At 52.0% G+C, this 16,128-nt stretch overlaps 1 protein-coding gene and 1 non-coding gene across 6 annotated transcripts; both read right to left on the bottom strand.

The window, feature by feature from the left end:
- Window positions 1-268: 268 nt before the first annotated feature.
- PRPF39 (pre-mRNA processing factor 39) lies at window positions 269-15,311 on the bottom strand. 5 transcript variants are annotated; one of them, XM_032113273.1, is made up of 14 exons: window positions 15,248-15,311; window positions 11,629-11,980; window positions 11,138-11,263; window positions 10,384-10,502; window positions 9,478-9,645; window positions 8,646-8,802; window positions 7,780-7,887; window positions 5,733-5,897; window positions 5,298-5,424; window positions 4,944-5,212; window positions 4,215-4,399; window positions 2,893-2,967; window positions 2,157-2,277; window positions 269-950 (listed from the first exon to the last, which is right to left on the bottom strand). In XM_032113273.1, the coding sequence occupies exons 2-14, from the start codon at window positions 11,956-11,958 to the stop codon at window positions 900-902; spliced, it is 2,001 nt and encodes a 666-aa protein (XP_031969164.1). In that variant the 5' UTR covers window positions 11,959-11,980; window positions 15,248-15,311; the 3' UTR covers window positions 269-899. The 5 variants fall into 5 exon arrangements, with proteins under 5 accessions (XP_031969164.1, XP_031969167.1, XP_031969168.1 ...); XM_032113276.1 differs by lacking the exon at window positions 15,248-15,311 and adding an exon at window positions 10,630-10,792 and having other exon boundaries at window positions 658-950; window positions 10,896-11,263; window positions 11,629-11,986; XM_032113277.1 differs by lacking the exon at window positions 15,248-15,311 and adding an exon at window positions 10,630-10,792 and having other exon boundaries at window positions 658-950; window positions 11,629-11,850.
- Window positions 4,775-4,860, bottom strand: LOC116446232. The gene has a single exon (XR_004241098.1). It is a non-coding gene; the product is annotated as a small nucleolar RNA SNORD127 (small nucleolar RNA).
- Window positions 15,312-16,128: the final 817 nt, after the last annotated feature.

The following is a 16,128-nucleotide window of genomic DNA, read 5'->3' as shown; positions in this document are numbered from 1 at the left end:
CCCCGCCCCTCTGCCGGGGCACTGCAGAGCCCCGGAGCAGCAGGGCCCACACCAGCCCCGGCCCCCTCCCTCCTGTGCAGCCCAATCCCACAGCATTCCCACTCCATGGCTTATTTGACAGGAGTCTGCTCGCAGAGATCCGGGTGTTCCACAGGTGCTCCCGAGGTGTCCCCGCGCCACAGCCCCTCCTGTGAGCACCACCAGGGCTGAACTCAGGCATTCTGTTCTCCCTCCTGGCTCGAATGAGGCAGTCCAAGAAAGCTCAGAGCGCTACTGAATTCCTCGCTTTTATTACAAAAATGGGAATGATCACTTTGATCAAAATGAAAAAAGTTTTGCTCACACCGTGTACATGAAAAACTCTAAATACAAAACTCATCCCAAACACAGTTTGTGCTTTTAAAAAAGAACAAAGGTGGTTTTAATCCCTGCCCCCTCCCACACTACAGAACCCGTATGGCAGCTCTGCCAAGGCCCCCAATCCCAACACAGCCCCCTCCAGTCGGGCTGGGAGCAGGACAAGCCTTGGCTTCAGCCCCGGGGCCAGGGCCGGGCAGCAGAGCAGCTCTGGGGCAAAACCAACCCAAAGCCCCACAGCTTCACCCGCGCAATTATGGAATCATGAGACCGATGAGAATTCTTCTGATACTCCATAAATTAGTGCAGGGAATTAAAAAAAATCATTTATGGTAAATGAGAATTGTACAGAGACCATTTATCAGTTACCAGCACACGAATCTTGCTTCACACATACCCTGTGAGCAGCAGCTCGGTTCACATGCAGAGGACCAAAAGCAGGTGGCACAACAGTTCTTTCACAGCCCAAAATTAGAAAAATATATTTTTTTATTCCATCTTTGTTGAAACTGCAGCACAGTGAACTCCACTCCCTCCGGGGATCAAGTTGTGTGGTAATACTGTCCGTAATTCCAGGCGTTCTGGTAGTTGTACTGGAACCAAACACAGCAGCAGCATCAGCCACCGTGTCCCAGCTCCACAGGGAGCCCCTGGTCCTGAGGCAGCACAGCCCACCCCACACAGCTCCCCCAGCCCCACTGTGCCCAGCACAGCACCCCTGGGAATGCAGGACAACGGTGCCAACTCCCTCTGGAAAACCCTGGGGAAGGCAGGCAGGGATGGAGGTACCATGCAGCCACAGGACAGATCCTCATCACAGAGTCACAGAATCAAAACACCCTGAGCAGGGAGGGACCCGCAGGGATCATCCCAGCCCCTGTCCCTGCACAGACCCCCCAACAACCCCACCCTGGGCATCCCTGGCAGCGCTGTCCAAACGCTCCTGGAGCTCTGGCAGCCTCGGGGCCGTGCCCATTCCCTGGGGAGCCTGGGCAGTGCCCAGCACCCTCTGGGGGAAGAACCTTTCCCTGCTCTCCAGCCTGAGCCTGCCTGGCACAGCTTCAAGGCTGCCATTCCTGCAGTGCTGTGTGTGAAACTCGGGGCGTTTTTCCTGGCCGAGCACTGGACAGTCTCTGTGCTGGATGAGACTCCTCCCACTGCCTGACTTTGGAAAGAATTCCTGACCCGGATGCAGGCAATCCCAAACCAGGGCTACCCAGGGGTTGTGCCCCAGCTGTAGCACTGCTCTCCCAGCTCTGGGGGCTCTGCACAGTCTAAACAACATTCTCCATTAAACCACTTCAAAACTTCCATGGATTTAAAAAACACGTGGATGTGGCAGCAGGGACATGGGTCAGTGGTGGCCTTGGCAGTGCTGGGGGAACAGCTGGACTGGATGGTGTTAGGGGGCTTTTCCAACCTCCACAGTTCCATTCCAAACTAAAATGCCTGGAGGAAGAGCCCCAGAGGACAAGCTGATTTTGCTGATTGTGCTGTGCACCAGCAGAACCCATTCCAAGCCATTACAGAATTACTGCCTGGAGACAGTCACTGTCCAGGCACACAGGAAAGGGGCACCCCAAGGCCAGTCTGGCCAAAACATTACCAAACACAGCAGCCCTGCTGCCCTGCCCTGTCCCCTCCCTGTGTGACGGGACAGCCACCAAACCGCTCCTCGCTCCACACAGGAGCACCAAACACTTGTGGAGCAGGCCCAGGAGGGATCAACAACCCACAGGAGCCGAGTTTTCCGTTCCAGGAGCTGGATGCTCCCAGGCTGCCCCTGCCCAGCCCCGTACCTGGTACCAGGCGTTGTAGTTGTAGGCGGCCTGGTTGACCTGCATGTCCCCGTCCATGAGCTGCGCCGACGCCAGGCTCGGGTCCTCCGTCAGCAGCTTCTTCTCGTCCGGCTCCTCCGAGCTGCAAGGGAACACAGCCTTGTACTGGCACCCTGGAGAAACGCTGGGCCTGTCCTCGTGTGGGGAGTAACAGCACTCAGCTGGGGGCCCTGGCCCAGCGGCGTGAGGGAATTGGGCTTAGGGAAGGACAGCTGCTGCTGTGCTTCAGAACTGGCTGGGTTTAAAGCTGCTGCCCAAACTGACACAGCAAAGGCACGTTCCTGCTTAGAGACTGAGGTATTTTACCAGAACTGTTTGGCTCAATTCAACAACTCAACAACTTATTTTCCAAAAATGTTTCCATCCCTGGAAGCATCCAAGGCCAGGTGGGATGGAGCTCTGAGCAGCCTGGTCTATGGAAGGTGTCCCTGCCCATGGCAGGGGGTGGCACTGCATGGGCTTTAAGGTCCCTCCCCATGAGAACCATTCTATGGCTACAGCTCTATTTAGTACACACTTTAAGAACTAAAATAAAGTGATTCTATCCTCACATCAGTAGGTTGAAAGCTGACAAACACCTGTATACACACTCACAGGCTAAAGAACCCCCCCAGGGCGAGGCTGCTCCCTGCACTGCCCCAGAGCAGTCCCAGATGGCTCTCCCAGCCCTGCCCAGGCAGCTGTGCCCAGTCCGTACCCGTTCTCCGCCCGCCGCTTCAGCGTCTCCTGCTCCTTCAGCAGCGCCTGGTGCTCGTCGTAGGCATCCAGGAGCCTGGGGAGAGCACAGCCAGTCAGGCCTTGCAAACATCTCTAACACCTGAGCAATGCCTACTCGAAACTGTAACCACACAGCAAACTGCAGTGGAATAAATTCTAACCGGTGACCACCACCAACAGGGGAAAGCCAGCCAGCCCAGCTCTATTCACAACAGCTCCAGTTCCCAACCTGCTGAACTCCCCTCACACTTGAGGCACTTTTTATCAAGTTCCTTTGTAAAGAAGTTTTCTCAAGCGCTTTGTGATTCAGCAGCTCCTTCAGTGCCTGCTGGTGATGCCACCCACAGCAGCACTGAGATGTGGCAGTCAGTATTTAAACACTGGAAATTATTCCAATCCCAAAGCAGCACCTGCAGCCTTTCCCCATCCAGCAGGGAAGAACAAGTATGGTTAATGCAGCACAGGCATCCCGGCTAAAATTCCCACAGGTACTGGAATACCCCTTCATCTGCAGCATCTCACAAAGCCTGCAGCTTCTGTCAGTGTGCTCTGGGTGAAAAGAGTTCCTTGTATTCATTCTGTGCTCTGGGATCATTTGGGAACTGCAAAATTCCTTGTGCTTGATCTGTCTCAGATCCCAAACTTGTACTGACTGGCTGCCATGCAGAGGCAGCAGAATTTAAGGACAGCTATTGTTAAAAACATACAAAGCAGAAAAACTGACTTGTCATTAATCCTTCCAGGTTATTTAGCTGCAAAATGTAAATAAAAACAATAGACGATTAAGAGGCAAAAAGTATTGTAGTATTGAATTAAAAACTTGCATTTCTGGTGTATTCTCCCACAAAGGTGCACAGTTGTTACTAGTGCTGAACATAGAAAAACCCAGCCAGGGCAGTTTTGGAAACACACAGCAGCTCCAGGGAACAGAGCCTCAAAGGACACCTGTGTCACAGACCTGTCCCACTCCCCTGGGGAGCACCTGCCTTCACAGGGCTTAGCAAGGGGAAGCCACAGGAAAACCTGGCAGGCAGCAAAGCTCTGCTCAGCGAGGTGTTGGGCACTTCAGATAAAAAGGGGTAATTATCTGAAAACAGATTCCAATTCAAAATCTTTTCCTGTTTAAAAATCTATTCCTGTTTTAACACCAGGAGGCTGGTTTAGAAAAGCAGCTCTTCCTTACAGAGAGCTGATGGCACAAAGGAAACAATTTTAGAGATGCCACTGACCCCACCCCTTCCCAAGTGCTGCCAGCACTCTCCCCGTGAGCCCAGTTTGGCCACTGCCCACAGGACATCTTACTTGTTCACATCAGACCCAAAATCTTCCAGGAATTCCACTTTTCTCTGGGAGAATGTGATCCTCATTTTGATGGACAAGGCCCCATGGACAGCCTTGTCAAAGCAGCTCAGGATGTTCTCCTCGTTCTGCTTGAGGTCACCACTGTACTCCATCTCCAGCAGGTTCAGGTACAGTTTGGTGTTTTCCTGTGCAAAAGAGGCATTAGGAGGTGCACACCTGACCCTCACAGCAGGTATTTAACTCTGTTACACACCACAATTCACCCCATCAATACACACAACCACACACAACGAAGGGATTTTCCTTTCTCCCTGGGCTGGTTTGTTGCACAAACAGACCAGAAGTGACCAACAGCACAAACCCAGGTGCTGCACTTTGCTGGTAGCATCTGAGTGCCAGGTATTTCTGTGCTGACACCAAACCACCAAGTACTGCCCACACCAATAACACCAAACACACCAAGAACATTTAAGATTCTAAGAATTAAAACAAAGGTGCAAAGCACATTGTGCTTCTGATGGGAAAAGAGTGCAAACTTCCAGATTTCCAAGCTGGGACCCTGGCAACGTCAGGTTAGAGGGACTGTTGTCTTCATGCAGTAATGGGACATTACATCCAGTTACAACTCCTGTCATCACTGTTGCCATGTTTTACAAAACGCTTCAGAAAGAGAGAAAGACACCAGGGCGGTTTGAGTTTTGGGTAAGACAGCCAAGAGGGAACACATACTTTGTCCAGTTCTATGGCTTCTGACAGCACTTTTCTTGCCTTTGGCAGGTTTTTCTGCACTTTGAAGAGGTGCCGGGCGAGTTTGATGGCATAGAAGGAGGCTTCACTGATGGACTTGGCATTCCTGACAGCATCTTCCAGCAGCTGCTCCGCCTCCTCCATGTTGCCGTGCCGGCGCTCCAGGCTCACCCTGCGCAGGCGGATCATGGCCAGCCCCAGGATGCACTCCTCAAATGTCTTCAGGATCCTTCTGGCTTCATCAATGTTGCCTGGAACAGCAGGGAGACGCTTTAGGACAGGGCAGATCCCAGAACTCCCCCAGCAGAGCCCCCCCCTGGGCAGGGCTGCCCTTACCCTGCTGCTCCTCGAAGGCTGCCCACAGCATGTGCACCATGGGCTTCTTGGGCAGGTGGATGGTGCAGGCCCTGCTGTACACGTGCCTCACGCCCTCGATGCTGTGGTTCTCCATGTATTTGGCATACTAGGGTTGGAAACAGAGCAGAGACCAGCCAGGTTAAAGCTTGTATTTGTCTCTAAGAACATGCCAGAACGATAAAATTCTTTTGTTTAAACCCATTCAGCACCTTTATGGAACCACTAGACTAGTTTCTGTAAGGAAGGACGTAGAGAGGCAACGCAGTTGGCAAATGCAGCAGTCAAATCTGGTTGCAAGCAGACCATCTCCTAATGCAACAGATATAGTTATAGATGAACAACGTTCCACAGGGTACAAGGGTTAGTCACCAGGTCAAGGTGTGCACCAGCAGAGCCGTGAGCTGCCTCCCTTACCTTGATCCAGAAGTCCTCATAGAGGGCACATGAAATGACACATCTCTCAAAGAGGACCACGACTCGCTCGTGAGTGCCATTCTCTATCTCAAACTCTAAGTACTCTTTCCAGTTTTTCAGCTGAATTTTCTCCAGAGGTTTTACATGAAAGTAAGGCCTCTTGATCTGCAAGAGTCACAGGATGCAACTGGTGATTACAAACACACCACCAAGGGGGTCCAAACAATCAACAGCCACACAACCAACATCCAGTTACTGCCATTTCAGTGATCAGGGCTCCAGTGACACCTCCTCATCTCCTCAAACCAGGGTTACCCAGGTGTGTGGATCAAGGGATTTACTGCACTGACATCCTAGGCTACAAACCTCCTTTCCTAGAAAGCTTTTGGAGTGCAGAGATGCTGGGGAAGGACCCAAGGCAGCCCGTGTCAGTGACATTATGGACACACTGGACACTGCCCACATCCATCAACACAGGTGAAGTGCTCACTGTGGTACACTCAGCCCACAAATTAAACTCAGAATTTGGTTGAGAATCATGACAAGGAAAGACAGCACTGAGCTGGACTTCCTATTAAGTATTTACATCAAGCTGGTTATAGCAAGACCATGAATTAGCACCATCATGTTATTGTTGATGGCTGCAAGAGGGGCTGGGTGGGACAGAGCTCTGGTGGGACAGAAAATTAAACATTGCTCTATTTACATTTAAATTGCTTTGTCTGGCATCCTGCCAGAGATCCTTTGCTTTTCCTCACCATCTTTAATTGCATTTGATTATGTCTCTCCTGTGCTGCAATTCCCTCTCAGATCCAAACCCACACAAATGGATGAAGAACTTACAGTAATTAAGGAGAATCCAACTCTTCAAGGCCACCTGAAATTTAAAGCCAAACCCCCCCTTCATGCTCCTCACTGACCTCTGGTGTGGAACCCAACACTCTGTGGCCATTTTGACCAGCTCACAGTCCCATTCCTGCTAAAAACAGCTCTAAGCAACCCCCAAAGTCTGGGTGGGATCTGTGCCCACCCACCTCTCTGCTGTCCTTGACAGACACGCTGAACTCTGTATTTGCAGCTCCCCCCAGCCCCTTGGTGCTCCAGGGCAGACACTCTCTCGTGGTAACAAGAGCACATTGTGGCCAGGAGCAAGGGGACACTCAGCTTCCCACACCTTTCCTGCCCAATGCCCGCAGTTCCAGTGCTCTCCCAAGTCCCACAGGTCTGCAGCTTAAGGCTTCCCAGGGCAGGAACCTGGGACACTCTGACTGCTCTGCTCCCTCGTGCCATGGGTCACTGGCACAGAGCCCCCTGACAATGGCTCCCCACTCTGTCTGTGAGCTCCTGGGCCATCGAGGCACCCAGCCCAGACCAACCCAGTGCAATAAATCACCCACCAGTTCTGACATCACCCAGCCCAATAGAGAGTCTCTGAAACTCTGTCCCAGCTGGGTAACACAAAGGATTCTTTAGAACAAGAAGTAAATTTAAAACAAGGACCATGTTTGCCAGGAAGAAAATTATGAAGTTGTTTTTCTCAAATGTAATCCAACTTAATTCTACAGCAAAAGCTGTATATTTGCAGTGATCAAATTATTAGTTCAATTAATTACTTTTAATACATTATATACAGGAGGTCCATAACAAAAGTTACCTGATTAAGTGTGTAATGTTAAAATACAAAACCACAGGAATTTCATTCTCCTTTGAGCACAGGCTTACCTTTCAAAGGGAATCCCCTCCATCCCCTCATGCCTTTGCACCACCCCAGATGCACGAGGCAGCACTAACTCTCAGGACTCACTGGCTTAGCAAACATTACAGCACCTTGCCTCTCTCCAAACACTGCTCAGAGATCTTTACATCATCAGGTGCCAGGTGCCTCTTCACAAGAAAAATGGCAGAGAAGTCAAACTGCTCCAACTTTGAGTCTCTGTTCAAATCCCACCCCCCCCCCCAACAGCTTAAGGCTGTTTCACAGAATTCCCAGCTCCCAGTCCTGTTTCCAAACCACTTGCTCGTGTTGCCTCACACAAACCCCACTTACCGCTTCCTCAAACGTCCACCTCTTACTGACTTCATGCTCGTTGTGGTTAAATATCTCCTGATGGATCTCAATGATTCTGTGCCTCATGTTCTCTATCTCAGTGATTAGCTAGAACAGAATTTTAACAAATGTAACACAGGCAGACATGGTATCACCTCTGTAACTGCTTCCTGTGCCAGTGAAGTGCATGGATTCTCCCTGAGCAGCCAGGGAAGGGCTGGGACACTGCCTGATGGAGCCTTGGCACACACAGCTGAACTGGCTTTTATCTTATGCTAAAGCTCATTTGAGATTAAGGCTGGATTTGGATCCAAGTCAGCCCCAGTTTCAGTGTCTGTGTTTTCACCATCAGCAATTCCTTCGGACAGCTCTGCACTTTCCTGGGCCTGTAAGAGTCTGAACCTGCCCAGGCCACTGCTGATGAGGAGTTTTCTTAGACCACAGATCCCAATCTGCTGATCTGGAATAATTACTGTTTGTTCCTAAGGTTTTGTACAGCGCTTCTTTCATTTTCTCACTCATTTCTTTAACACCTCTGCCAGCACTGGAAGGGGCTGTCCTGTTACCACACGAGCCACAGGGCAGCGATGTGGTCTGGGCACAGCTCAAGTGGCTGCAGGGGAACCCTTGCCCCAGCCCCAGGGAAGGACAGGGGTGGCCACTGGTGGGCTCAGTGATGTGCTGGGCTGCAGGACATTGATATGTACGAGCTCTCTGGGCACAGCCCAGCTACAGCAGACTCAGCTGGCTGCAGTGCAATCCCTGCCCCTGCCCCAGGGAAGGCCAGGGCGGCCGTGCCCACCCCGTGCAGGTGCCCACCCCGTGCAGGTGCCCACCCCGTGCAGGTGCCCACCCCGTGCAGGTACCTTGGCGGGGTCGGTGATGTCCTCGGTGCCGCAGGGCAGCTCGTCCCCGTCCTCGCCGCTGTGGCCGCTGGCGGCCGCCAGCTCCCGGCGCAGCTGCACAAACTGCTCAGTGGTCAGGAAGTCTCGGGGCAGGTTGTTCTGGATGTGCTCTTTAAACCTAACAACAGCCACAAAGCAGGCATGCAAAGGGGTTGTTTCATGCTGCACTGCTGCCCAACAGGGCACAGCTGTAAATCCCAGGGGGTTCTGCTTCCCTTCACGGCTCCTGAGTGACACCGAGAGTGCTGCCAGCACCCACCACCCTCGCCAGTGCCGTGTGTCAAAGGGAAAGGGCAGCACGGCAGGCTGACAGAACCCTCGCCATGGAAAAGAGATGGCAAAGGACAAAACCAGTTATAAAGGAAATACTTTATTTCCCACGCCAGGAGATCTGTAGAAGTTACAGGAAAGACTGTGTGCAATTTAACTGAGGTTGCTGCTCACCTCTCCCTACAAATGCAGAATTCCACTGCCTAGAACTTAATCAGGATTCCTCTTTATTCAGTTAAATCGGTGCTTCACCACACGAGGGCATTGCACCAGAATTAATATTCAAAACTGCTCATTCTGATTTCTCAAAAACATCCTCTCTTCTTCCCCACACTTCCAATGCCTGTCCTTATTCCACAACAAAACATCTGAATTTAGCTAAAGCCAAATTCCTCAAATGTGCATCAGTACTTTAAAACAACCAGTCCAACTGCCTGAGTATGTCAGTAAATAACTACATAAAACTGTTTCAAGTTCTTGCGCTGAGTATTTCCACCTTTCACGTGGCATTAACTCCCTTTACCTCTGGAAATGATGGCTGTAGAGCTGCGTTGGGATTCCCAGGATGCGGTCATAGATGGATGTAACTTCCCTTAGGTTTCCCTGGTCATTTTCCCAGTTTATATACATTTCCCAGAGTCTGTCAGAACGGAAATCTGTCCCAGCAGCCAGCACTGCATGTTCATAGGCTCTGGAAAAGGAAATTGTTTTACAGCGGTTTCCGGATGCCGGGACAGAACAAGGAAGGAAAGTCTTGGCTCTTATTAAAGGTTATGAGCACCCTCATTTATTTGAAACTAGACTTATACTAATTATTTACATTCTTCAAGGTGTTCTCTAGATATCTGCAGCAAGGTGTCTAGAGATTCAGAAAGCTCACACTCATTTTCTTCTTGCACTACCACAACAGAATAAGTAAAGGCAACAGCAAAAGCCACTTGCAGAACACAAGATATTAGGAAAACACACAACCTTTATCACTTTTGTCTTGTACAAACTACTCCAAACCCACCAGTGCAGCAGTGTAACACCCAGAAGCTGTGCAGCAATTCTGCAGCCTGATTCAGATTCAGTTCCAGTTCAATTAAGCTTTCTGATCAAACTCTAGTCCAACCCTTTAACCAGGCCCACTGCCAGCCACAGCAAGCAGACACATCCTAGCCATACCCTGGAAACCCCAAGGAATTAAATTCCAAGATTCCCAATGCTGCACTTAGTATTTCTTAACATCCAGTCTGAAGCTCTCAAGCCACAGCTTTTGCCCCTAGTACCACACTGTATTGTGTCCCCTTTCTTCTGGAATTTGGCTCCATCATCTCTTAGAAGCCCTTAAAGCGACACCAGGCTACTATTAATTTGTCCTTTATCTTCACAACACAGTAACCTGACCCCACTGGTGTGCATGGCTATCAGGCTGCTCCCAACTCACCCCCGGATGGTACTGTTAGTTTCAGGATCAGCAGGGTCCAAGGTCTCCTTTAGGAAGTTTATATAATGTATCCAAAGATCAACACTAAGAGGAATTGCCTGAAGCCCTCGGCGATAGACCTATGAAGAGAACATGAACTGTACTTCAAATCCTTAATGGGGTCCTAAGAGAGAGGCAACACTGTGTTATCCGGTGAACCTTAGAAATACTAATTACTGGAATTTTGTTTAAATAATCTACCATTACCATTCGGGTGGAGGTTGGATAGAACATGGCAATGTTCTGATCTCCACGTGCAGAGTCTTGATCTTCAAAGCGCAGCGGTCCCTGCATTCTGACCAGGTTGTGTGGGCAGGCTTTGGGGTACAGACCATAGGGCACAGACCCATTAGAGCATCATTGACAGCGTCTGACCAAAAATGCAATAAGATGGAGCAATTGTGACCAGCAAACCAACTATATTGTTTTGAAAATGAGTAATAAATGGAAGTGACAGAAAAGCCCTGCCCTACTTGTTAAGCTGCAGTGTAATACAGAGGCTTGCACTGCAAAGCTTGACAAACTGTAGAGGTTTAACGCACCTGCCAACAAAGAGAGAGAACATTAGCTCCAAATGCCACAGCTGGGACACGTGCAAACACGTCCCTCGAGCCCTGGCCGTGCAGGGCAGGCACTGGCAGCCCAATGACTCGCAGTGGGACAGTCATTGTTGGCTTTGGGACTGGTGGCAGCGCTGGCCCTGGGCCCTACGTACCTCGTCTGACTGCTTGACGTTGTCGTGGCGCTTCTCCAGGTCCGCGTACTTCTTCCAGTACCCATAGCAGTAGGGGTAGTGTGTGAAAAACCTGTCAAAGGCTTTCCTGGCTGCTGGCAAGTGGTTCTGTGGGAAACACAGAGTGAGCACAATCAGTTCTTTCCTTAGGAACAACTTCAGTTTATTTTACAGACAATTATTAACAGAGTGTTAGAAATGCTTGGTGTTATTTTGACATTCAGCAACCTGGGCTCACGGAAGGTGTCTCTGCACATGGCAAGGGGGTGGAATTGGATGAGCTTTAAGGTCACTTCCAGCCCAAACCATCCTGGCATTTTATGATTAAATGACAACAGTGGCAAGGACAACTGCCTTAAATCAGCATCCGTGACAGCCTGATGTCCATTCTGCATTTGCCACTGAAATCCCATGTCTTGTTTTAGTTCTTTATTTATTTCCAGGAGACTGAGGAGAAAGGGGCAGGCACTAACCTCCTGCTCTACATACTGCAGTAGATAAACCCATCCTGTGAAATCCTGCGGATTGTCCTCTACTACTTTCCAAAACTTGTCAAAATCCGGAGGGAAGCCAGCCTCGATATCTGTGGTCTGTAAACTCTCAATGTTTGGAATTTCGCTCTCCTGCGTGTTATCCTCATTGAGGTCGGGGGAGCTGTCCGGGGACTGCTCCATCTCAGTGACACTCATGATCTCGGTGCTGAAGTCCATGTGCTGCTCCTCGGCCGCGCTCTCGGCGCTGGGCTCCACACTCTCACTGCCCACAGTTGGCTGCTCCTCCTCCGTGCTCTCCGAGTTCTCCATGGCACCGCTGTGGGACTGGATCCTGTGGGAACAGAAGGATTCAGTGCTCCTGTAGCGAGATTCAAGCAGAGCTTGGGTGTGAATCGGCAGCTCAGAGTGTCCCAGGTGCTCCAGGCATCCCTGTACTTCACCACAACCCTGATTACATCTGTCTCACACATCAGCCTTGTTCAGCAATAAAAAATATTAACAGCAGTCATAGATTTTCACACCTGCACATAGAAATCGTTGTGGGTTGCTAAAAAACTGTCACAGGGACCTATCGAGGTATATAAGCGAATCATTACAGCTTTCCTGTAGGAGTCCAGTGGAAGTTTATTTTAAATAAGGAATTATGCTCAAATTCCATAGAAACATTCAGGCTGGAAAAGCTGTCTGAGACCATCAGGTCCAAGTTACTCCGGCAGTGCCAAGGCCACCACTAACCCATGTCCCTAAATTCATTCAATTCTCCTACTTAGTACGACCCAGTAACTTCTTTATGAAATAACAGCTGTTAAAAGGTGCCCTCAATGCCAGGCTAAATCAAAGACAAGAATTACTGTCAGCACCAACTCAGTCCCCACTAGCGATGTCCAAATAAACCAAGCAGCACCAGAGGGCCACAGAAATGCTCTGGCTGCCCCTAACCCACAGCCCCTCACTCCCCCCCACACCCAGTGCCAGGCGCTTCCTCCTGCCCCTTGGGACAGACTCCTGCTTCCTCCCACTGTTCCTTTGATGTCCCTGCCAGGAGCCACTGCCTGGCCCTGCCCTGCTGTGCCAGCGCCTGGCCAGCCTGACCTGGCTGCATGCCACCCTGCCTCGGCCTTCCCTCCTGGAGCCGGAGCAGGGGCACTGAGCCAAGCCTTCTCCCTGCCCCTCACAGCTCAGGGATCCTAGGGAACACCACCCTGCAGGATAAGCAGCTCCCAGCTGTGAGTCCAGCTGGGATGAAGGGCAGTGTTGGACTGTCATCCTCACACACTGCACTGCCACTCCTGGCTCCTTCTGTTCTCCTCGGAGCAGGTGGCAAAGCATTTGGGATTTTAAAAAGAAAAGAAGTCCCCACCCCAGAACTCTCCAGAGTTCTTTCACACTGAAAGCCTAAAGAGACAGCACCCAGACCACTGCTTTCACTTTGACAAGGACATGGGTAAAACACCACCATATAGAGGGGGAAGTTCTGGCCAGAGAGGAAAAAATCTCTCTCCCTTATCTCCAGCAGCTTCAACTCCAGGGATAACAGTTCATGTTTTCCCAGGAGTTCACCAAGACAAGGAACTCCAGCACAATGCTAAAGAGTCCATGTGGTCTATCCTGCAACTTCTCTAATAACTGCTTTTTAAATGTATTTCTGTTCTCCATCATCTGGCAGCCATGGGCTCAGAGCAGCCGGGATAGTGGAAGGGTGGGACTGGATGGGCTTTAAAATCTCTTCCAACCTAAAGTATTCTATGATTCTATGATTTTGAGAAGAAAAACATCATTTGTAACATTGCATTATACATTAAGTATCAAAGAGTATTGCTGTGCCTTTACCAGTGCAACAGGCAGAGATCTGGATAATTCAAAGGCTGCTGCACTTCAGAGGGTACCTTGTGCAGGTTCTAAAGTCGAGGGGTAGGAGGAGGCAGTGACACAAACAGCAGCCCCAGCACCATTTACAGCTCTAAAATTTGAGGTAACCAGTGACAGAGGTAACTAGTGATGGGACAAGAGGAGATGGCCTCAAGTTGCACCAGGGAAGGTTCACGTTGGATATTGGGGAAATTTCTCTTCCAAGACGGTTTTCCACCCTTGGCACCCAGGGCAGTGCTGGAGTCCCCATCCTTGGAGGGATTTAAAAGCTGTGTGGATGTGGCACTTGGGGACAGGCATCAGTGGTGGCCTTGGTTGTGCAGGAGAATGCTTGGACTTAATGATCAGCCTTAATAATTCCATGATTCCATGGATTCTACCATTTTTAGAAATGCAGTAATTTACGACCTAAACTTATTCTGATGTCTAACAGATGTTTTCTCCCTCGACCTGATTCAGAAGACATTTTCCACCTTAAAAAAACTGCCCTCCAAATCCAGCTGTCTTCAGATTAGGAGGGGAAAAAAGAATGAGGGAGAAGCAGTACGGATCAGCACACAAGGTCTGACCTGCACACGAGGCTTCAAACTGAAACCAAGTCTGACAGCTGTTCCAGCAAAAGGCCTTCCAATCTTGTCGCTGGCATATCCCAAAATCTGACAGCAATCCATGGTTTAAACCAGCCAATGCAATAGGCCATGCCCAGGCCACCAAACTCCACGGGTGGGCATGAGGCTGGAGCACACCAGGGAAACTTAATTCCGGGGTTTTCACCTTAATTCCGGGGGTTTTTATATCACACAGGCTAAATAACTGAATCAGAGTATCAGACAGCTACACACACTGGTATTAAATAATTGATGCCAACATGTATTATTCACCCTGTTACCAGCAAAAGACTGCTGTACACAAAACTGCCGGTCACAAACGTGAATGAACGAATGGAACACAAACAGGGAAGAGGGGCAGGGGCAGGAATGTGGAGCCTTATCTGAGCCCTGCCCAGAGCGCTCCATTCACACCCCTGATAAGGCGCTGCTGGAACCACCCGGGGCAGGGCCGGCGCTGCCGGGCCCAGCACGGCTGTGCCGGGATTAGGTTTGAATCACGGAATCGTTTACTTCGGAAAAGCCTTTTAAGACCATCGAGTGCAACAGGTGCCCGATGCCCACCTTGTCCCCAGCCCAGAGCTCTGAGTGCCACCTCCAGGAATTCCTTGGACACCTCCAGGGATGGGCACTCCAAAGCTCCCTGGGCAGCCCCTGCCAAGGCCTGAGCACCCTTTCCATGGGGAAATTGCTCCCGATGTCCCACCTGAGCCTCCCCCGGCCCAGCCTGAGGCCGTTCCCTCTCGCTCGGGGCCTCTCTGGGCCCGGTCAGAGCAATCACGTCACCGGCCGCGAGGCGCGGAGCGGCTCCGCGCGGGCCCGTTACTCGCTCAGCGGCCGTCCAACGCACAGAACGGGGATACAAGGGCACAACAGGGACACCGGGATACGCCCCCACGGCACAGTTCACCCCTCGGGCACACCCAAGGCCCGGGAGCGGCCGCGGGAGGCGGCGAGGCCGACACGGCGCTCGGAGCGCCCCGCGCACGGCCCAGCCCAGCGCCCGCTCGCCTCTGCCTCCCGCCCCGGCTGTCCCACGGCCCGGCCGCTCCCGGCCGCTGTCGGAGCGCCCCGCTCTCCTCCCCACGGCCCCGCGCCCCCCGCAGCCCCCTCGCCGGTACCTGCCGGGGCCGCCACAGCCGCCGCCGCCTCGCCCGGGCCTCACGCACCGCGCACGCGCACAGCGCCCCGCGCGCGCGCACCGCCCGCGTGCCCGCCACCCCCTGCGCGTGCGCACCGGGCGCCCCCCCGCGCCCCGCCCCTTCCCGCCAAATGGCGCCGCTCCCTCAGGGGCCGGGCCGGGCGGTACGGCCCGGAACGGGAATATAATACATACAGCCCCGTATGGAAACACATCCTAGAGTCATTTGGTTTGGAACACACCTCCAGGATCACCCAGTCCCACTGTCCACCCAGCACTGCCGCTGTAGCCCTTAAACCACTCAACCAAGTCACCACCTCCAGGAATTCCTGGGACACCTCCAGGGATGGGCACTCCAAAGCTCCCTGGGCAGCCCCTGCCAAGGCCTGAGCACCCTTTCCATGGGGAAATTCCTGCTGCTGTCCACCCTGAGCCTGCCCTGGCCCAGCCTGAGGCCGTTCCCTCTCCTCCTGTCCCTGTTCCCTGCGAGCAGAGCCCGACCCCCCCGGCTGCCCCCTCCTGTCAGGGACTTGTGCAGAGCCACAAGGTCCCCCCTGAGCCTCCTTTGCTCCAGCCTGAGCCCCTTTCCCAGCTCCCTCAGTCGCTCCTGGGGCTCCAGACCCTTCCCAGCTCCCTCAGGAATTCTCCAGCCCCGTCCCAGCTCTGTTCCCTGCCCTGGACACGCTCCAGCCCCTCCATGTCCCTCTTAAAGTGAGGGGCCCAGAGCTGATGCCAAGATTGGAGGTCCCTCAGCAGTGCCAGCACAGGGGGATGGTCTGGATGCCCAGGTCCTGCTGCCACACTATTCCTGGTCCAGGCCAGGTGCCTTTGGCCTCTTGTCCACCTTGGCACACCTGGGCT

Source organism: Corvus moneduloides, chromosome 6 (assembly GCF_009650955.1).
Source record: "Corvus moneduloides isolate bCorMon1 chromosome 6, bCorMon1.pri, whole genome shotgun sequence".
NCBI classification, from domain to species: domain Eukaryota; kingdom Metazoa; phylum Chordata; class Aves; order Passeriformes; family Corvidae; genus Corvus; species Corvus moneduloides.
The sequence above is the reverse complement of the archived record's forward strand: the minus strand, read 5'-3'. Positions and strand labels throughout refer to the sequence as shown.

What these genes read in the sequence shown, in the direction of transcription:
- PRPF39 (XM_032113273.1), bottom strand. Translation starts at nt 11,958, where the DNA reads ATGGAGAACTCGGAGAGCACGGAGGAGGAGCAGCCAACTGTGGGCAGT. An exon ending in ACTAACAGTACCATCCGGGG is followed by an intron (nt 9,646 to 10,383) that starts GTGAGTTGGGAG and finishes TTCCTTTTCCAG; the next exon opens with AGCCTATGAACATGCAGTGC. An exon ending in ATGAGGACTTCTGGATCAAG is followed by an intron (nt 5,425 to 5,732) that starts GTAAGGGAGGCA and finishes TTCCAACCCTAG; the next exon opens with TATGCCAAATACATGGAGAA.